The sequence below is a fragment of the Phoenix dactylifera genome, chromosome 3 (assembly GCF_051530095.1).
Source record: "Phoenix dactylifera cultivar Ajwa chromosome 3, Ajwa_hap1_PhDact_Kaust_v1.1, whole genome shotgun sequence".
Classification (NCBI taxonomy): domain Eukaryota; kingdom Viridiplantae; phylum Streptophyta; class Magnoliopsida; order Arecales; family Arecaceae; genus Phoenix; species Phoenix dactylifera.
In genome coordinates, this window is record NC_143192.1 from 53,687,368 (window position 1) to 53,709,472 (window position 22,105).

The 22,105-nt window shown below is 39.9% G+C and overlaps 2 protein-coding genes, 1 long non-coding RNA gene and 1 pseudogene across 4 annotated transcripts; 2 read left to right on the forward strand and 2 right to left on the reverse strand.

The window, feature by feature from the left end:
• Positions 1 to 489: 489 nt before the first annotated feature.
• LOC103715456 (putative alkaline/neutral invertase F) lies at positions 490 to 7,605 on the forward strand. 2 transcript variants are annotated; one of them, XM_088719124.2, is made up of 5 exons: positions 490 to 1,451; positions 2,666 to 3,107; positions 3,839 to 4,270; positions 5,526 to 6,084; positions 6,976 to 7,605. In XM_088719124.2, exons 2-5 carry the CDS (start codon positions 2,727 to 2,729, stop codon positions 7,269 to 7,271), a joined length of 1,668 nt encoding a protein of 555 aa, XP_088575250.2. In that variant the 5' UTR covers positions 490 to 1,451; positions 2,666 to 2,726; the 3' UTR covers positions 7,272 to 7,605. The 2 variants fall into 2 exon arrangements, with proteins under 2 accessions (XP_088575250.2, XP_008801295.3); XM_008803073.6 differs by having other exon boundaries at positions 490 to 3,107.
• A 606-nt stretch (positions 7,606 to 8,211) lies between these two features.
• Positions 8,212 to 9,828, reverse strand: LOC103715455 (uncharacterized). Its single transcript, XM_008803072.6, has 2 exons — positions 9,411 to 9,828; positions 8,212 to 9,309 (listed from the first exon to the last, which is right to left on the reverse strand). The coding sequence occupies exons 1-2, from the start codon at positions 9,416 to 9,418 to the stop codon at positions 8,736 to 8,738; spliced, it is 582 nt and encodes a 193-aa protein (XP_008801294.4). The 5' UTR covers positions 9,419 to 9,828; the 3' UTR covers positions 8,212 to 8,735.
• Positions 9,829 to 11,388: 1,560 nt separating this feature from the next.
• LOC120105120 (uncharacterized) lies at positions 11,389 to 17,180 on the forward strand. The gene is made up of 2 exons (XR_015976708.2): positions 11,389 to 11,868; positions 16,410 to 17,180. It is a non-coding gene; the product is annotated as an uncharacterized LOC120105120 (long non-coding RNA).
• LOC103715454 (heat shock protein 82-like) lies at positions 13,639 to 16,848 on the reverse strand (annotated as a pseudogene).
• Positions 17,181 to 22,105: the final 4,925 nt, after the last annotated feature.

Consider the following 22,105-nt stretch of genomic DNA (forward strand, 5'->3'; position numbering starts at 1 on the left):
AATTTGCAGGTTGAGTGCCAAACCCTAATTAGTTCAATATATTCAATTTGCGCTGAGTTAAATCTTGCCCCATTATAGCTTGATGATGAAATTGTCAAGCTTGATTTTGACCCTGTAACTAATTTAGGCCAACTTATGGGATCAAAAATCAAGCTTCGGATCAATGCTTAGATTTTTTTTTTTTTTTTTTGTGAGAATTGGAGGCCCCTTTTTCCCATCCTCTATTCTGTACCCACCCCATTTGACCTAGAGCCCTTAAGCAAACCGAGTTATTGCTTGCAGAATTGAGATTTATATCCATGACAGTTGAAGCGAGTGCTGATATCCTTTGAAGTTGAGCCCTGTCCCTTATCACAAGTGGCATCTTCCACACAAACCGAGATTTGATGGTAGCTCAGGTATAAATCTTTGGTTTTTTATATTCGTTAGGCTTATCTTGAACTTTGTTGGCCTAATTTTAATGTTGTGGCCTTTAAGGACAGGTCAGGCATGGGCTTGGAAAGTAGACCTGAAGGATGGCCAGCTTGGGCCCGAAAGGTGGGCCCGAAGGATAGGCCAAGATTGGGCCTAGAAGGTAGACTTGGAGGATGGGCCTGACCAGGCCCGAATATAACTAAAATATGTTGATCTTGGGCTAAAGCCTGGACCGGCCCGCCATCAGATCCCACACGATGACACGAACCGTCCGCCATCGGAAGACGTTCACCTTCTAACCCATTTCATCCTTCAGATCCCCACTAATGAGACGGTCGAGATAAACTCAGAGCGACCGCCGTTTCGCGCGTCCGCTCACCAGAGGCGCCAAGGGCCCCCTCTGACGAGCCATCATGTACTCGACACGTGTTTCCAGGGCAGATCCGTACCGTTGGTCTCCCCGTCCTTCCCACAGTAGTGGAGGCCCCACCAAAACCATTCCTTTTTACACCCTTGAGGCGATACGAGACGTGATTTCGAGTAGACCCCACGTCTCCTATTCCTCAAGATTCGATTTGGGTGATTCTGTGGGCCACATCAGTTGGGTGTAGTGAATATTTTGCCAGATGCCAGAGAAAGTTCTGGAGCCAGGACACAAGAATATCCCAGCCGTCCCTTCTCGATCGCCCCACCGTCCAAGAACCGAACCGGCTCCATCCGCTGACCGACGCACCCCCACCCCACAATCCACCGGCGCTAGCCGGTCAGTCCCCACAACTCCACCGGTTACCTCCCAGCGGTAGTCATGTATTTGTTGCTTCGCGCTCGCCAGCTTTACAGCGCTGATATTTGGTTTCATGCTCCATGCTCTCCGAGCCGGAGTCGATTAAATGCCTACAAAACCCCCATTCCCACAACGCCCCTTTCTCTCCCACGGCTCATCGCTTCTTGGAAAGAACTAGGGTTTCTCCAAGAAAGCGAGCGGCGAGGGAGTTCTTTTCATACCCATCTCGGTTCTTCTCCTGTTCCGAAGGCAGGTGAATCGAGCTAAAGAACTCGATCTTGTTCTCTTTTTTCAGATAATCTGTTTCGGTTTCGATTACAACCTTCGTTCCTTTTGTTCTCATTTTCTTTTTCTACTTTCTTTGTGACCTTTCCTTCGAGGTTTCTTCGAATTTCTTTTCTTTTTGATCGAGTTAGGTCTAATGCATGTCCATTTGGTGCTTTTTTAGGAACTACCGTTAGCAGTTTTCTCTGGGAATATCTGCCCTTCTTAATTATTTCCCCTTTTATCAAGAACATGAAGTGTTATTTATCCTTGTTTCCGTTCTTGAATTTTTATGATCCTCATTGATGATTCTTTTAGGCTCCAATATATGAATCGTCTTTCGTACGTGGATCTTGTCTATTTTGATGACATAAGGCGTTAAAGCAAAAAAAAAAAAAAAAAGAGAAAAAAAGAAAAAGAAGAATAGACAAATTGGTTGTCGCGACCGAATTTTCTCAACCCGTAGTATCTGAATGATGTTGATATTGTTTTAATGGATTAATGTATGATCTCAGTAGATATTCTTGTGCACTTTTCTTGTTTTGGTTGATGTTCGGACGTATGCAGTTATTGTTATTAGTACTTGACTTTTATGTGCGGTTGCAAGAAGAGAAGAACGAAAAAAGCGGGTTGCTTCATAAATGCTGTTAAGAATTCCGGCAAATGATTTGATTTTGGAATCATATCAATTACTACTTTTAATTTTATCCTTTGCTGTGATGCTGACTGCTACCACACCGGGGTTCAGAGAATGCTTTAGATGGCAAAATGGAAATTGGAAGTCTCTTCACAATCCCAGTAGTATGGCAAGAATGCAAGATCTTTTATGGAACTTCTCCAGGATATAATATGTGCTTCAGTTTTTGAGTTGAACTGAAGGTTTTTTTTTTAGCTTTGGTGAATTCTGTCGGTGCCTTTCTTTTGTTCAGCATTATACCATTCTTCTCAAAGTAATGATTTCAAGCTGGTCCTGGTTTTTCTTTCCTTCTTCTGGAATTAGTGTTGAGAGTATTTGTTACTGAACTAGCAACTGATGATACAGTCCTAGTTTTTTTTTAATTAAAATTGTTGAAATATAGTAGTCATAGGCCTCATTGCTTAGAGAGTTACCTGTGTACCAACTTTGCTACTGTGAATATTTTGTTTTCTTCTCTTGATATGAATCTCAACTCTATTCTGCTTGTTCTTATTTGGCAAGTGCAGATTACTTATCTTTTGGAACAGAACTTAGCTGCGGCTTTTCATACTTGTGCCTTCAGTTGCAATGGATCCAACTCAGACCGACAGCGATCCACGTCCTTTGGATTTCTCAAGATTTGATTATGAAGTTACATCACTTAACGTCGAACGCCGGATGTCTCAGGAGGCGAGGAATTTATCTGAGCTGTCTTCTGCATCAGGTTCACCTCGCCATCCTTCTGTGATCCTCGAAGACTTAAGGACAGATGACTGTCAAGATAATCTATGTTCTACCGGTGGAAGGTCTGGTGCGACCTCTCCAAGGGCATCCAGTGGTGGCGAGTCCCATTCTATAGCGACAGAAGGTTGGGAAGCCTTAAACCGCTCATTGGTGTACTTCCAAGGCCAACCGGTTGGGACCATTGCTGCATTAGACCATACAGAAGAAGCACTTAACTACAATCAGGTTTTGTTTTCTTTCATCAAGTTCCCTTGGTTTTGTCACATGTAAAGCAGATTTGCTTTTAGTTGCACCTGAAATTTATTTTCTGTTTCTATCTGATTTCTTTGTCTTTTTTTTATTGAAATAAATATGGAGGAAGTAAGGAGCTTCCCCCACAGTCAATTTATTAGGTGGTTGTTTATGATACTTCGATCTGATTTCCTTGATGCTAGACTGGTGCTGTCTCACACTTTCCGGCTGCATTTAATTTCTTTGGTGGCATACTGTTACAATTTGGCTTCCATTTTCTTATTGTCAGGCTTAAATGTTTCCCGAGATGTTGAATTCACACCAATACATGCTAGAATTCAGTGGAACTATAAATTGTCCAACTTTTAACATGAATCTTTCATGGTCTGCTCTTCTGAAATCTGATCGATGCCCAAAATTTAGTAACTAATTAAACGTCTGACTGTCGTGATCGGTCTATTACTCATTCTATATAAGTTGCTCTAAGTACTGATTAAACAGCTAGATTGGTAGTCTTAGAGTTTATAATAGTGGAGTAAATGGCACCATAGCTCAAGTTACATCATTTAATGTTATATGAGCATTCTCTTAATCAAATGGGATATGTCGTGCCTTCATCCTCCTGAACTTTGTTCAATTAACTGTTTTTGTTTAAGGTGATGCAATAGCTACAGAGATCCCAAGGTATATGTTGGGTGGTTCTGACTTTGTTTTTAATCTGATAGGTGTTTGTGAGGGATTTTGTCTCTAGTGGCTTGGCATATCTGATGAATGGGGAGCCAGAAATTGTCAAAAACTTCCTCCTGAAAACACTCCAACTTCAATCACGGGAGAAAAGGGTGGACTGCTTCAAGTTAGGGGAAGGTGCAATGCCAGCAAGCTTCAAAGTTTTGCATGACCCAGTTCGTCAAGAAGAAGGTTTAATTGCTGATTTTGGGGAAGCTGCTATCGGAAGAGTAGCTCCTGTTGATTCTGGCTTTTGGTGGATCATATTGCTTCGTGCATACACAAAATCCACAGGTGACGCTTCCTTGGCTGAAATGCCTGAATGCCAAAAGGGCATGCGGCTTATTTTGTCTTTGAGTCTCTCTGAAGGTTTTGATACATATCCCACTTTACTCTGTGCTGATGGCTGTTGTATGATAGACCGTAGAATGGTGAGCCTCCCAATATATCTCAAGTCTATATCTGTCAAAATTTATTTTAAGACTGAGCTTGATTCCGGTTATATTAGCCTGTCTTGTATCCTTTTTGTTTCTAATTTTTGGTGGCGGATCGCTGACTTGTTGAAACTTTCCTTCTGAGGGAAAACCTGCAAATTTGACAAAGATTTCAAAACATGATATTTGCAGTTAAGCAAAAATTTTGGAACCAAAATGAGGGGCATAAATGAATGTAGACGCATAAATGAGAGGCAGAATCAACAGATTCCAAATCAAATATTAATTTTTTAAATACTTATTAAAAGTAGGAGGAATTGTTTTCCTTATTAGATTATGGTAAAATCAGGAATTCTAGACTTGACAATTCGTTAATGTGATACTAACCTGTATGGAAAAAAATATTCTCCAAACTGAAAACATGGAACAGTACATAATCAAGCCTCGTCCAAGCTATCCTGAGTCGGCTTTCTGAAACCTTGTTCGCCAGTCACTCTTATTTGCTTCGTATTTCCATGGAGAATTTTCAGCATAGGAGTTTTGCTCCATGTCCAGTCCTATTTGATTTACAAAGGGTTGGATTATGAGGAATGTATTGTAAAATTATTTTTCGAATTAAATTACAAATAGTCTTTTTTCCCTTTATTTAAAGAAGATCTCAAACTCTGCGGGGGAGTGACTATAAAATGATAAAATATCTACAAACTCTAGCTTCTTATGCCTTGGATATTTAAATAAATAAACAGAACAAGTCCAAATGCCATTGCTTATGCATAATCCATTATTAGTTTCAAAAATTTACTTTAAAACTACATATATAATACATAAGTCCAAATGCCATTGGCTATACATTTTTTTTTAATCATGCGGCCTTTGAGCAATATGGAAGAATAATTAACGAGTCTATCTAGGGGCTGTTAGAGGAACTGAGAACATTAGTTGTGCAGCTTGATAACTTGCTACTAAAATTCGAATGTGTAATTTTTTAATTGCCGAGTGTTTTGATTGCCTACAAAGTAGCATCCAACTTTTTTTCTTCTTGCACTTCATTTCTGCTCTTTCATTTTATTAAAAGCAAATGCTTTGTTGAACATAACTTGGCAGTGAGCAACAGGGGTATAGTCTTATTCTTTGAAAAACAGTCTTCATGTTTAGTTTAAGGAAAAAAGAATATAAACCTCTCGTTGTAAGCTTTTCCTGAAGATGATCCAGTGTACTAACTTATGTACTTCACATAAAACGCATTCTGCAGGGAATTTATGGTTACCCCATTGAAATACAAGCACTGTTCTTTATGGCCTTAAGCTGTGCCTTGGTTTTGCTCAAGCATGATGAAGAGGGGAAGGAATTTGCGGATCGGATAGCTAAGCGCCTTCATGCCTTGAGCTATCACTTGAGAAGTTACTTTTGGCTTGACTTTCGTCAACTTAATGACATTTATCGGTATAAAACGGAGGAATATTCTCATACGGCAGTTAACAAATTCAATGTGATGCCTGACTCTCTTCCAGACTGGGTATTTGATTTTATGCCAACCCGTGGTGGTTACTTCATTGGAAATGTTAGTCCTGCTAGAATGGACTGCCGTTGGTTTTGCTTGGGTAATTGTATGGCAATTTTATCATCATTAGCAACACCAGATCAGTCTGCAGCTATTATGGATCTTCTGGAAGAACGTTGGGCAGAATTGGTTGGAGAAATGCCTATGAAGGTCTGTTATCCAGCGATAGAAAGTCATGAATGGCGAATAGTTACTGGTTGTGATCCGAAAAACACTAGATGGAGCTACCACAATGGGGGATCTTGGCCGGGTGAGTTTCAAATGCATAATTGATATTTCTCAAGTGGTATATTAATCCCTTCTACAATTAACAAGCGCCACAAATAACTATAGTTGATTCACATGTTTGATACAATCACATATATGATATTGTTCCTGGGCGTCCAAATTGGTCTGATGTATTGCTGGTTCTTCTTTTCTTTTCTTTCTCTTTTTCTTTGTATTGGTAACAGTGAGCCAATTGCTTTGATATTAACATCTGCCGGTTCATACCACATATTGACTCATAAGCTCCAGAAATTGTATCCCATGATTACTTTTCTTATACTGATACATCACAAAACACCATTTTTCTTGTGTCTGTTATGCAAATCATTCTTAGTCTCATATTCTAGAATAGGTTTTGCCGGATAATAGATTATGGTTACTTCCAATTTCTTAAAAGATCTCTATCAAACGATGGCATACTCTGTACAGATATTCTCACATATGCATTTATTTGTAGCTTATAAGTCTGCTTTCCAAAGCATTTAAATATATGAGCCACAGATCATCCTTCCTGTAAATTGGAAGTCGTGATCATGTGCTGCTTGGTGCTTGCCTGGGCAGCAAGGACATGATGAATGCCAGTCCTCCTTGACATGCTGCTCGTGATATAGTGAACTGAGATAATATTTTTTTTTCCCAAAATCAATTTAGGGGCCTATTTCCTTGGATTATCAGATATTTGTGGCAATGCTTATGTGTAGTTGTGCCAAGGAGTGAAGGAAATTATCCTATACGTCTGAACCGATCATTGTTAGTTGTAGTCAGATCGGACCTTAAAAATTAGCGTATTTGTTTGACTGTTCATTTAATAGTGTTCGGTTCCCTCAAAAAGTTATTTCACCTTTTTCTTCTGTTTTTTTTTTTTTGCCTTCAGTGCTACTTTGGCTTGTAGCTGCTGCATGCATTAAGACTGGACGACCCCAAGTAGCAAGACGTGCTGTCGAGCTTGCAGAATGCCGGCTGCTGAAGGATAACTGGCCTGAATATTACGATGGAAAGCAAGGGAGGTACGTTGGGAAGCAAGCTCGACAGTTCCAAACCTGGTCCATTGCTGGTTACTTGGTTGCTAAAATGATGCTTGAGGATCCCTTGCTCCTGGGCATCATAGCACTGGAGGATGATAGACAGACGCAACCTCCTCTCCAACGATGGGTTTCGTGGAGAGGGTAATTAATGCATCAGCGATTGTCTTGTTTTGCTTATGATCCTCAACAAACACTAAGCCAAGGTAGGCCACATGGTGCTCTCCTGCACGCCTCTTGAAGACATCTAATTGCTCGGAAATTTTGGAGTCGGAAATTATTATTGGTCCTGCACTGCTTCAAGAGGGCATAATTCAGCGCTTTTGCAGTTTCACGACTATTCTCAAAATTTTTCGTTTCATGCATTTATCTTCTGAATCTGCCAACTGTATAAGAGAGAGCGGTACTGATGGTGACTCGTAAATTCTTATATTGCATGCTCTGTGAACCATATTCCATGGAATTCTTCAAACATTACAGATTACATACCGGTCTGGAGGCCTTTGTTCCGTTTTTTTTTAATTTTTTTATGAGTGAAATCTGGAGGCGTTTGTTCAAAATGATAAACTTCAGCACAATGATGTGTTCAACGAGATGTATGATTGAAGATGGTTCAGTGAACACCCCCGCACAGATGGCTGAAAAGAGCGCAATTGCCGGATGGACTTGTTCTTTGATGAGATACCGCTACATGCTTGCACAGGTATGGTGAAGGCTGGTCATAATCAACTTGTTCTGTTTTTGTTATAGTAACCGTTTCTCATCTACTTGGCGAAATAATAATAATAATAATAATAATAAGTAACATTAGTTGATTTTCCAGGCTCATTAAAAGTTAAGATGATGCCGGTCAATGTATTTCTTTCCTCGTGCATGGTCGTAGCCCGCTTCTAGCACGACTCCTCAAAAGTTCGAATATCACAAGTCAAAAAGTTTTTCTTGCACCCCAGCTGTGCATGTGAAGTAAGGGCATCACAATTCGGAGGAATAATTAAAAGGCACCGGTGTTCTCCTCGATTAAAAATCAGTTTTTCGCATATATTTTATCATACGTACGGTTGCCACCCTCCTAATAATGATCCTATGAGCCATTAGTAAGCAATGGAGCCAATAGTTTATGACGACGGCACACCAACAACCAGAATCCGCTGATTTTGTTTTTCCGCTAGCATAGTCGTGTCGTGTCACATTCAAAATGATTCGATACGGAATAATTACAGAAAATAAAAAATAAGAAAAATAAAAGTAATGCTTAAGTCTCAAGAGTTATGACTGGTGAAGGATCTTCCTGTACTTTATTGTGAGATCATATAATTAGCGTTTGCAGAATCCTAGACCCTAATTAAATCATCGTGAGGACTGAGGAGTAAACGAATCACAAACCCAAACAACTCTCTCAATCCAACCACCAGATCCTGGATTCAAACTCGAGTTCGGTCAGATCACAAGCTCTTCTACCTTATCCCGCCGTATCATTCGATATGATCTCGTCTGATCCACTCACAATTTTCAGTTTTGTTTTTGTTTTTTTAATCCAATTCAAATAATAGAAGGTGAAAAAGAAGAATGAAACCCAGGTTGGCCGCGAAGTAGAAGGCTGCAGAAGGGCGACTCAGTGGGTGAAGGCATAGAAGACGGTGGAGATATAGACGACGAGGGCGGTGGAGACAAGCGTGACGAGCGCGGCCACCGCCCGGCCGGTGGCGGTGCTGCCGCAGGACAGCAACCCCAGGCGGATCTGGATGACGTTGATCATGGAGAGCAGCAGGAAGAGGCAGCCAATCACCGAACCCGCCGCCGAGGCGAGCATGCCGAGGCGGAGCACCCGCGCGTTGATGTGCGCCCGGAAGGACTCGTCCACGTCGTTGCTGTTGAGCAGATTGATGGCGAGCTTGAGGCCCTGGGCCACGAGGCTGGAGAAGAGGAAGAAGCTGAAGGAGACCACCTCGAACACCAGGAGGTTGCGGACGATGTCCGGGCCGGCGTCGCAGGCGGGATTGCCCTCGAGGCTCCGCTGTCCCGGGGAGGTAAGGGAGAGCCCCACGAAGACGGCGATGGTGAAGAGCGAGTTCACGTTCACCAGCCCGTCCAGCGCCGTCACGTGGACGCTCGTGGTGCTCCTCGCCTCTCCCGTCGCCGCTGACCGCCCGTCGCAGTCCTTGGGCTCGTTATCACGGTCCTCGGATCTGGAAGAAAGGCACAAGAGGAAAAAGAGGTGTTTTTTGTTTCCTTCATCTTTAGAGGAAAAAGAAAAAGAGCTTGTACTTGGGGAGGGATTGTTACTTACTCATCCATGAACAAAATGAAAGGGAATTCTGGTAATTACCGAATGCCAATGGGAATAATTACCGAATTCTTTTGGCTTGCTCGTATTATTCGATGGATTTCGAGGAGGAAGCTTGAGATGGAAAGGGTTTAGGGAAGATGAGGGGAAGAGAGAGAGAGAGAGAGAGAGAGAGGAAGGAGTGTGGGATTAGCAAGGGGGAGTGGTTCGGGAAGACGAGGGGAAGAGAGAGAGGAAGGAGTGTGAGATTAGCAAGGGGGAGTAGGAGAAAGGGTGAAGCTAGTGAAAAACTTAATTTGGATTTTGAAAAATACATTTTTAATTATTATAATTTTCTTTCTCCTTTTCTATTGCTGCCTGTTAGTTTCGTAGATTATTGCGTTGCACTCCAATCTACTTCCGTTGCATTATATTTACTTATTGGCCTGGATTGGTATTTCAGAAAATAAACCATATTGTATTTTGACAATTAGGTGGAGAAAATATTTCTCCAAAAATCAAAAAATGAATCCAATTATTACGGGATCCAGTACAAAATATTAACTAATGAAGTTGAATTTTTTTTTTCTGTTCTACGCAAAATTATGTTGCAGATGAGTTTTTTTTTAAGAATTTTTTTGGCATGTATATCCTTCTAAAAAAATAAAAATATATATGTAAAATAAGTATTTTATAAAGGTATACATGAAAATAATAATTTTATGAGAATATTCGTACAATTTAGTATATTGAGAAATGCATGTTAAAGAGACATTATTTTCAGTATCTAATAGGAGACATGATTAGTACCAGATTACATGTTATGTAAATTATCTTAAAACCCTTTATTGTGGTAGCACCGCTATACTATGCAAGAAGACACAATGAGAGAGAGAGAGAGAGAGAGAGAGAGAGAAGGGGGGGGGGGGGGGGGGGGAGAAGGGGGGGGGGGGGAGGAAAAAACAAAAATAATATGGAGCACTCAATTCGCGTGACTTGGGTACATTACCAAAGTTTTTTGTATCCAATTTCCTCTAAGTTTAATTTTCTCATCTAATGTTTGGTGATCTAATTTAGACCCACAAAATGAATACACCTACAAAATGTGTTAGGAACTTTCAATATATGCTTGAACTATTTTTATTTTTAATTTTTTTTATTGAATCTTATAATCAGTTATGTGCAAAAGCAATTCTTTCTAGCCACATATCTCGTGCAGTAGAGGACTAGTAGGTCAAATTTTTCTTTTTTCTTGATAAAAAATTACATCCTCTTCCACACCAATGTCTGGGAGCAATTTATGATATTTTATGGCAATTGGTACACCATCAAGCTATCGGCAAACCAACAACATTATTAGTTTTGCTTGTTAATCATATGGTGGACCTCATGTAATAATCTAGCTCTGGATCTTGTTAATCTAGCATCTGCCATCGGTCATTAGATTGCTCTTGGTACCTCCCATCGTATGAACTAACCACATCACCATCTCTTTATGCACATCTACAACAACCCAATCACACAGTAAGCTGGCTCCCCACTTTTGATACTTGCAACTTGGGTGTGAATTCATGACATCTCAACCTCCCAAAAAATCTCTTGGACATTATACATAGGATAGCTCCTGCAGTCTCCTTGATAGACTAGTAGTATAAACTTTCTTTACCCATCAAGAAACAAAATAGGAAAAAGGAAAGAGAGCATGGGTGAACAAGTAATGTTGTATTGGGTATCTTAAACATCCTCATGGCTCTCATGGACATTGTAAGATGGTACATCGTTTGCTTAGCCTAAAACAACTTAAGTTGTTAGGATTAAGTAAATTTATTTATATATTTTATATTTTATATACTTTTATTTTTTTTTTGCATATAAGTCGGATTTTTCGGTATTCTAATATCATATTGAAATTATCATTTATCCCAAAAATTTAAGATGGCAGATGGATTTATTTATATATTTTATATTTTTTTATATAGTATTGACTCCTCAATCCCCGCTCTGACGCGCCGCGGATCCAAAGGCTCGCCGCGCCGTCACTCCGGTACGGTCGTCTTGTTTCCATCGCTCCCACCGTACTCGGTCGCAAGTCGTTAGCCGAAACCAGGGGAAAAGGCCGGCGTCACGTCCGAGCCCTACGTGCATCTCGGAGCTCTCTATAAATTCTCCCCCATCCCTCCCCCTTCCGCCATTCCAAAGCCGCTGCCCATCGACGGCGAGCCAATGGCGTCGTCGCCCGGCGGTGGGTGGGGCGTCTCATCTCTTTCCAGCCCCGCACTCCTCATCAGGTACTCACCGCTGCCCGCATTCGCTTTCTTTCCTCTTTCCTCCTCTTTCTCATTGATCGTTTCGCTTCTTACCCCAATGCCTTTTCTTTCGATTCTTGGAATGAGAGGTACGGCGGAGAGATCGACGTGGCGGGAGATGGCGAGAGATCAAGAACCGGAAAGCATCCAAAACCCTTCTCTGGTCCACTCCGACTGTAAGTTCCATTTTCTCTCCATCTACCTTAATTTTCTCTGAGATTTAAAGATTTGGATAAAATCCCCAAGAAAAGCATCTAGAACTGTTATTTTCCATCGAATTTGAGGTCTTTCCTAACCCAACCCACCTCTATTATTCAATTAAATTTTTTACGTTGGATCCGGAGTTGGAAAGCGTCCAAGAAACCTGTCTGGTCCCAATTGCATGTCCAATTTATTTCTTTCTCGATTCACATGGGTTTTTCAAATCTCCAAGAACACCATCCAGAATGGTGAATTCTGACAAGCAGCCTGCCTTTTATCTAATGACAAGTCGACACATTGGAGTCACATCAACAATAAAATAAGCATCTTTCTTTATTTTCTCTAGTTCAATTGCAATAGTTTGCCCTGACATACTGCTTCCGAGACAGAAGTCTGCCATTTAGGCTGATTGTATTAAGAAATCAAAATTCATGTAGCACAGGGATAATTACAGATGAGAAATATGTAATTGGAAACCCAAGGATCAAAGAATGTCTTAAAAGTAATACTTTGCATTTATTTGAGAATCTCTTTTAGCATAACCAATGCAGCCAGTATGGAGAAATACTAGGATGAAAAGATATCTACACCAGAAGAAGGAATAATGTTTTACTTGTTATAATGAGTCAGTGATGCATGGCCGCAAGCGGGAAACCTTTCTACTATGTATCAATGTGTTCCCAGAAACATCCCAACCAGGTTTTCTTTGTACTCGTAATTGGTTCCCGGCCTCTATAGCCATTCTCTAAGATGTTCTTCAACTGTTGTCAGAGTGTTTTTAACTCAATTACTCTACTATTAGGAAATCATAGAAATGGCTGTTCTTTTCTGTTTCTTAAGTTTTATTGAAGGTATAATCCGATGTGCAAAACTTAGTTCTCCTTAAGTTAAAAAGTTGGGATTGCAATGTAATAAGTTATTCAGTAACCAACTGCCGAACCACTAAACCTTTGTGTTTCTTGTTGAATTGTTGCAGAGAGTGATGGTGTGGATTACTTTTTAAACAGATTATCATCTAATTCCATTTCTTGCATATGATGAATGAATCTATCCTGGATGGTAAATCTTTGGTGCATGACGAATCGTTTAGATAATTGCATCTTACCAATTTTGGCAGTTACTTGTGTGCCTTCTTCTAGAATAACTCTTTCTTTTTGCCACTATTGATTCACTGCCAGACCTGATGTCGGTGTATTTCAAAAGAAATGCATATTTTACTAAAGTAACATACTATTACTAAAAGCAATCCAAACTTAGTAATCCAATAGCTTGTTGAGCAATCTACATGTGATCCTGAGTGAAAATTGTAGTTTCTGTACATTCCATTGGCAGTATGATCTGTTTCTCTTTGGAGGTCCTGAAATGAGAACCATGGCACTAGAATGATATTTTCTTTTCTCTTGTGGAAGATTATGCAGGTTTCAGGAAAAAGAAATGTACAGCAAAATGGATTTAAATTCAATTTTAGAACCTTGTAAAAGAGTATCCTTTCAAATTCGCAGCTACCTTAGGAGGGAATAGAGTGACATATGGATACCTCCTCAAGGGTGTTTTAATCATGGTATGAGCTGCCATATGTCCGCGAATGATAAAACACTAGAAATGAACAAGAATGTCCTTTCAACTACATCGGATCTACTTGTTGTCCAACTGTCAACCCTGACAGTAGTGGCTCAAAATATCTCACCTTCAGGAAACATTATGACTGATCCAAACTGTCAAAACCCAGGACCTCATCCAAAATGGCTAGCTGGAAGGTATTATTTGAGTTTCTACAAAACCCAAATAACTTTGAATACAGAAACTTCTTGATCAGTTGAAGGCAGTCTATAGTTAACTCCTACAAAACCCAGATATAATTTGCTAGAATGAACTCACAAAATCAGTATTGGAGAAGGAAAATTAACAGAACCACTGATAAACCCAAAACTGAGAGTAGGAACCCATGATCCAGATTATCATCACCAGCTCTCCTGCAGAACAGCTTTAATCAACCTCCTCCATCTTGCTCTGCTCATCGCCATCCTCTTCCAAAGCCGGCATGTCCATGTCGTCACCACCAGCGTCCTCCTCATCAATGTTCAGACCCAACTCCTGCATTCGGTGTATCCTCCCTGCAGAGGTGTTAGGGTCTTCCCAACTGAATGCAGATGTCAAAAGAGCTGTCTCCAAGAGGAGCAAGTCCTTCACTGATTTGTCGTTCTTATCAACCTCTGCTCTCTTCCTCAGCTCCTTCATGATTCCATTGTCCGGATTGATCTCCATAGTCTTCTTGCTGGACATGTAAGAGCCCATGCTGTTGTCCCTCCATAATCCTCTCCATGTTGGCAGTCCATCCATATTCACCAGCTACTAAACAGCAGGGTGAGTCCACAATCCTGTCAGATTACCACCACCTTCTCAACCTTTTCTCCCAAAATATCCTTCATTGTCTTGCAAGGGCTCTCAAATGCAGCTTTTTTTCTCCTCCTTTTTCTTCTTTTCCTCGTCTGCCTCCTGAGGCTTTCCTTTGTTGCAGATGCAAGCTTCTTACCATCATACTCCTTTGGCCTTTAGATGTCCGACCGCATTCTCATCAACAGCATCTACCGTGAATAGGACTCCATAGCCCTTCTTCTTCAACCTGCCCAAGAAAGGAGAGTTCTCAACCGCCTTCCTGCTCTCACCTGTGATGTGGTAGATGTCCTTTGGCCCTATTTCATCCTGGTCACATAGTCCTTCAAGCTGGTCATCTCTTCATCACTCTTCATGGAGTGGTAGCGGATGAGATCTGCCAGCTTTGCTCTGTTCTGGCTATCCTCATGGCTTCCCAATTTCAGATTCTTTGAGAAGGCCTCATAGAACTTGTTATAATCCTCTTTGTTCTCGGCGATCTCAGAGAACATCTCAATGCATTTCTTCGCAAGATTCTTCCTGATCACCTTGAGAATCTTGTTCTGCTGAAGCATTTCACAAGAGATGTTGAGAGGGAGGTCATCAGAATCCACAGCATCCTTCACAAAGCTGAGGTACTCTGGGATAAGCCCCTTTCACTTGTCCATGCTGAAGACCCTTCTCACATACAGCTTGATGTTGTTCAGCTCCTTCCTTGTATCAAAGAGGTCGAAAGGTGCCCTCCTTGGGACAAAGAGATGTCCTCGAACTCGAGCTGTCCCTCCACATAGAAATGCTTGACAGCCAAAAGGTCTTCCCAGTCATTAGTCAGGCTCTTGTAGAAGGAAGCGTATTCCTCCTTGGTGATTTCCTCAGGCTTCTGAAGCCGGATGGGCTTCTGCTTGTTGTTGGGAGACCACTCATGAGAGACCTCCTTCCACCTTTTTCTTCTTGGACTTGGTCTCCTTTTCCTTGTCAACCTCTTCCACATCACCTTCCTCTTCCTTCTTGGTATACTTATCTTCATAATCACTGGTCTCCCTCTCGGTGGTCTTGTCGGTCTAGAACTAAATTAGATAGCTGATGAATTCTGAGTGCTGCTTCACCAAATCCTTCAGCCTCCTCTCTTCCAAGTATTCCAATGCAATGCAATGCAATGTTTAATTTTACTTATAAGAACCAACAATATGAAGTAGTTCATCATAGAAGTGAACTTTTACAGATATAGAAAGAAACTTTTCCCGGTCTTCCTTGAGATAGAGTGTGATCTGCGTTCCCCTGCCGAGCTGCTCGCCCCTTAGTATCTGGTGACAATGGGATTCCCTGCCTGCAGTGCTTGCATGGATCCTTCTGTGCCAGACCACGCAATGGCTCCCAAATTGGGAGCCAGGTCTGAAGTACCAGAGTAACACAAGTTTTGGAATATTACAAAAAAAAAAAAAAAAAAAAAAATTGTCTTAGAAAAAAATGATTACAAAGCTGACACCAAAACTCTTTTCCGGGTATTTTTCCCCCAAGGGGCCTCTTCTAATGAGTTGAATTCCCAGTAGAAGCAACCAAAGACAAACTCTGCATAAAAGACAAAGCTCTACTTCTTTTTCATCCATATCCTATTAATTTTTGAATGCAAGGTGATCGATTGTAAATAAATAAATAGAAAAATAATGTTTATGCTGATCGAGACCCAAGGGGAAAATATCCCTAGTTGGTGAGATTGGCAGGAAGCAAACAATTTATTGAACCATCTGTTCTCACCACATCTTGTTACTGTTACATAGAATCTTGATCGTCTATAAAGATTCTATGACCAGAATTTTGGAACCCAAACTTTCTAATCCCGCAAAAAAGACGATTCTGGAGGATCAGAGTCTCCACAAGAGCAGAACCATATGAACTTCTGAAATTCTCAAAGAAAAAAGAAAGCAATTATAAGGAAACCTAATCAAAATTGAAATAAATCAAAGAAATCAGAGATGCCAATGCATATTATTATGTGGTCTGACACATTATTCTTGGACCCACTGCAACACCATGATCTTTCCTAACTCCACATTTTTTTTTTCTCCTGAATTAGAATTCCAGGTAATTAATTATGCAAAAAGATTCATAAAACCCGATTGAAGATTCCTACTGCATTTTCCAGATTCAAGGTCCTGTTTCCATTACTTTGAAGCCAGAATCATAGAGGCACAGCCAGTGTCAAAGAACATAGCAATTACTAGAAGTGCAAGGCATGGGGGGCTGGGAAATGGTTACCAGCCGATGCCGCTGTTGATGATGGAAAGGGCCTTGCAGTCCTTGTCAGGCACGACATAGATGAAGAAGAGCTTCGGCTGAGCATCCAGGTTGCTCCTGTCCATCAAGCTCTCGAATCCAATTTTATCCAACTCCTCTACTTATCCACGGAGGGGAAAAAAACACGAGAACAGAAAGATCAACAGATAGTCTGGAAACAAAAAAAGAAGTCGCATCAGAGGCGACGCTGATGAGCTCGCGGAGGAATTGTTGGAGTAGAAGGTGTTGATATAGAGGTTGAGGAGATGGTTTATCTCGGCCTAGAATGCGAACGTCTCCATCTCCCGTATTACATGTCTGTCATTGCTTCTGCTGGGCTAATCTAACGAAGAAGTTTCGCGCCTAGATTCGAAAGGAGTTGCTAATAAAGGAAACAACAACAATACTAACTTCCAAGGAGAATCTAACATATACCAGCAATCACTCAGCATGGCTGGTCTAATACCTTTTTTTTAGTTCTTGTAGCTGTGAAACAATTCCCTTTCTTAATTCATGTATACTATAATTAAGTGTTATTAATATGGTGTGAAAATAAGTAATAATATTATCCATTCTACATCATACTTATCAACATATTACATACATATATTAAAAATATTCATAATCATGAAGGTGGTTATGTATTGGGATCTTTAACTGTAATTATAACAAAATCCAACTAGACGTGCCAATTCAGACTCTTCCGCCATGGCACAATGCCACGGCAAGCGGCGGAGAGGAGGAGGGGAGAACTAGTGTGTGATGGAGAGAGAGAGATAGAGAGGGAGGGAGAGGAGAGAGATAGGAAGAGGGGGTGGCGCAAGGGGTTCTCCTATCGAACGGAGCCCAACCGAGGAGTTTCGTGGAGAAGGAGGACTGTCTGTGGTGCTGCAAAGGGCGCCGGCGCCGCGCCCTCCGCCCCTCTTATGTTCACAGAGTAGGGCGACGCCCCCTGCTTTGATCAAAATAGGAGGTGCTCTTATTCAATGGCAGTAGAGTCTAGCTACTTCGTTCGTTGACCGATCTGGCCAACCTGGTCCTCCCGTAAGTAAAGCCAAAGCCGGTCAACAAATTTCTATGAATTTAAGATTTGACTTGGGAGGGGGCGTAGGGAAGGTGTTTCGTTCCATAGTGGACGTGACGAGGAAAAGTGAATTTGTTTTATTCAACTCAAGGTAATTTACTATGATCAGAGAATTAGCAATGTTAAAGCCAGTAGATGAGTTAAACGATTCAACTACCAAACCACAATGGATAGGATTGTGGTATCATCTATACTCTTATGTAGATTATCTTTAGGATATTTTACAAAAATGGCTGCCTTATTTTCATTTTTTGTAGAATTGATTTGGGTTTTTTTATATTCTCAAGAATGGTTGTTGCCACTTTTTCAGACCAAAATGTCATTCATCTTGTTTTTGTACATAGTTTTACCTAAACCTAAACATGAACTATAAGATTCTAAGGGGACATTTGATTCGTAATGGAAATCGGAATCGGAATTGAAATCAGAATGGATTGCAATAGGAATTGGAACGGTTCGTGGCCAGAATCTGAATCGGAATCGGAATAGAATTTGAATAATATGTGATGAATGCCATTTGACACACAATTCCTAGAGATTCCAAGCACTATAATCTTGTTTCTAACATATTGTGCATAGATGAAGTTTAGGAATGTAGTTTATAGATTTCTTACATGCTAGGACCTATACATGGGTTAAAGTATCAATCAAAATAAACTTGTGCAACTTGTTCTATGATTAGTGCTTTATAAATCAAGGAGTAAAACAAGAAACAAGATCAAGAAATCGAACAACAAAGGCAATTAAAGATTCCATCATATATGATTTTCAGTTTTTTAACCTATTTTTTCTGTTAAACAATTTCTCAAATAAAGTTTGTTCAATTACATGCTAACATAAAAACCACATAACTTGTGTCAGGACGCATCGGGTCATGTCGGGTCGGTTAATAAGTTGGAAGACCCAAATTAGACCCATATAATAATTGAATTGGGATCCGACTTGAGATGTGGAACGGGTCCAAGTTTGGAAGTCAACCCAGCCCCATGGATCCTCCAGATTGGGTCTAAGCGGGGTTAGGTTGAGTTGGGTCACAAGTTAACCCGACTTATTTGCAACCTTAATTAGGAGTATGGGTCATATTGCAACAAGATGAAATAATATGAAAAATGCAGCATGTTATAGTAATTAGGCATGCAGGAGGTGTTTGCAAATTCATACAAGATACAGGGAGTTATTTCTTAAACCTTTTTTTTATAGAAATGGACAGGGATAAAAAAGTAATTCGAGGGGATAACTTTCCTTTCCTCCATAATGTAATTCTATTGCACAAAATTATTGGAATTGAATTAACCTTCCAAACTAATGAAATAAAATTATACCTTTGACCATCTATTTATCCTCTTCTATGGTATAAATCCATTATCCCGCCTTTCTTGGGTGCAGATATCCTCAAGTTATTCTGCATCCAAATAGGGTCTACTTAGGGGCATGCAATAAACTAGCCAAACTGTGAATCTGATTCGATTCGGTCTCTTCGGTTCGGTTTATATCGGTTTTTTCTAAATTCAATTTGGTGTCGCTTTGAGAAAGTCTCGAATCAAAAAAAAAAAAAGTTTGATTTCGGTTTGAGTTTTCAGAAAAATTCAAACCGTCTCGACACAGGTCATATGTATATATAAATATATACATTCAAACCAAATCGATTTGACCCGATCTATATATATATATATATATATATATATATATATATATATATATATATATATATATATCCCATTCAATCCGATCTATATATGTATATATGCATATATATTCAATATTTTAAATTTTTTATATATTTAGATTTAGTTCAATTCATTAGTCTAGCCAATTGAATATCAGTCCTATATAAAATAAAATTTTTATGTTTAGATTTAATTCAGTACATATAGCCCAACTTATTAAATATCAACCGAATAAATCAAACCGAAAGAAGCTAGTTTTTTTAGCTCAATGTGAACTGACTTTTTTAAATAGGTCGATTTGATTTCAAACCGAGAACGTCCAGTCGCGTCCCTTCTGTTGTCATTCCATATATATATATATATATATATATATATATATATAAACCAGTCATCAAAGATTTAATTTAGCGAGCATGGCAGAAGTGTGCTCTATGGTATTATCCAAGTCCCTAAGAATTTGGTAAAGATGTCACTTAGGAGTGTGGTAGATGTCCTAGCTACCAAATCCTTCTGCAAATTTGGAAACCATCTAAAATCTAAAATACAAGCTGATGTGAGTCTAAGATGGTCGCACAGACCTATTCAACAAATACATGATTCTTTTGCGACTCTAACTAGCTTTAAGAAAGCATATTTAGCTCTAATTTCAATATCTCGAGACCTACAACCATTTTGCCATTGGGGCCGATAGTTCATGATATTTGTAGACTTCTGAAGGAGTGCAGCTCCTACCAGGCTACGCATGTATATAGGGAGGCAAATGGTGATGCCGACTGGGTAGCCTCGTTTGTGGCTCATCACTCAGGTGGCTTTGTATGGGTGGACCACACATCTTTGCCAATAGGTATTTTGTTTTCTAATTTTGTTGGTGAGCCGCCGTTGTACTAAAAAAATAAATAAATAAACCGAGATTAGCCTCTTGGTGACAAAAAGCCCCAGTTGTAGGGAAAGCAACCGGCACAGTGTGATAGCAATTTCGTAGCAAAGGAACACTGCGATGTAAATTAAGATAGCAGACCACAATGGCGGGAAACAAAATCCAATGTGTGGGGCTCAAAATAGCTCGGGTTAAAGAAAAACCTAGACTGCAATCGGCTCAAGTATTCTTGATTGGACTAAACCTCCGTGGAAATAACCCAGACTGCAAACGGGTTAAAGAAAAACCCAGACTGCTCGTCATCCTCGATTAGCATTCCTTCAAGATAAATTCCGCCCAACTTAACCTGTCATAGAAATATCCATTTGAACCCAAGAAAAACTCACTGAGAATGGACGACCATATAGTTGATCAGACAAATAAGCTAGACCTAACCCAAAGCAACCTGCCCTCCAATTGAATAAGATATGTACCCAAAAAAGACATTATCCCGAGAAGCACCGTTTTCCTATGGCTATTCTTAGAACTTTTCATCTGTTTCCAATTGAATAAGATCTGAACTTTTTGTCAAATTATAAAAGTATCCAATCAAACCTGGTCACCCTCCCCTCCTCTCTGCTCTCCATCATGTGCGATTTTTTTCATCACGGACACTCTTTTCATCAGGGACGACTTTCTCCATCACGGACGACTCTCTCAATCATGAAACATCGATGCATTGCCCAAAGTCTCTTTTCAATTTTCCATCGCCCTCTGGCTCTGCTGGTAGCTATAAGCCTCTAAATTTCTAATCTAATATGTATGATGGACTGCTTGACCGGCCTTTCCATAACTTCTATTTTTTTTTATTTTTATTTTTGTGTGTATGTGTGTGTGATGATAAGGTAGGCAAAAAAAGCCACCGACCATTAATGATAAGGGAGGAATCTTCAAAGTTCTTTACCCCAAAATAAAACATGAGTAAGCACAAAAAAGAAGAGGAAAAAGATGAGGAATCTTCAAAGTTCATTACCTCAAAACAAAACATGAGTTATCATAGAAAAGGAGAGGAAAAAGATGTGGGTGCCATCAATTCTAATCTAATAGACGATGGCCTGCCTGACTTTTTTCTTTTCGAATCTAATAGAGTGTGAAATTTGGCTAATTGTTCTTCTGCTTGACTTTGCCATGACCACAAGATAATTAGTGAGTTTTTTTTTGTGATCATATGGAAGGCAAAAGAAGCCATCTGGCTATTAGTAAGGGAGGAATCTTGAAAGTTCTTTACACCAAAACAAAACATGAGTAATCACAGAAAGGGAGAGAAATAAGATGAAGAATCTTCAAAGTTCTTTACCCCAAAACAAAACATGAGTAATCACGGAAAGGGAGAGGAAAAAAACGTAAATGTCGTCAATTCTAATCTAATAGGAGATGGCCTGTTTGACTTTTTTTTCTAATATAATAGAGTGTCTGAAATTTGGCCAATTGTTCTTCTCTTTGACTTTTCCATCACCACATGATAATTAGGGAGGGTTTTTTTTTGTGATGATAAGGGATGCAAAAGAAGCCACCCGACCATTAATGATAAGGGAGGAATCTTCAAAATTATTTACACCAAAACAAAACTTGAGTAATCATAGAAAAGGAGAGGAAAAACATGTGGTTGTTACCAATTGGTCTCTATCTCTTAAGAGTCCAAGAGAAGAAAAAGCCATTAATGACAGCAAACTCTGCAACAGACTGATCTTGGCTAGTTTTCAGGTCATCTAGCAATACTTAAACAACATTTTTGAAAAAAAGCTGAACAACAAACCAACTAATATGAACTGATTTTGACTTATTCTTCTTCTTCTGAGGAATAACGGAGGAAGTGAGACACATCCACCCAAATTTATTTATCAAAATGGTATGCATGATTTTTGACTTATTATCGAAAAAAGAATAATATAGACTAT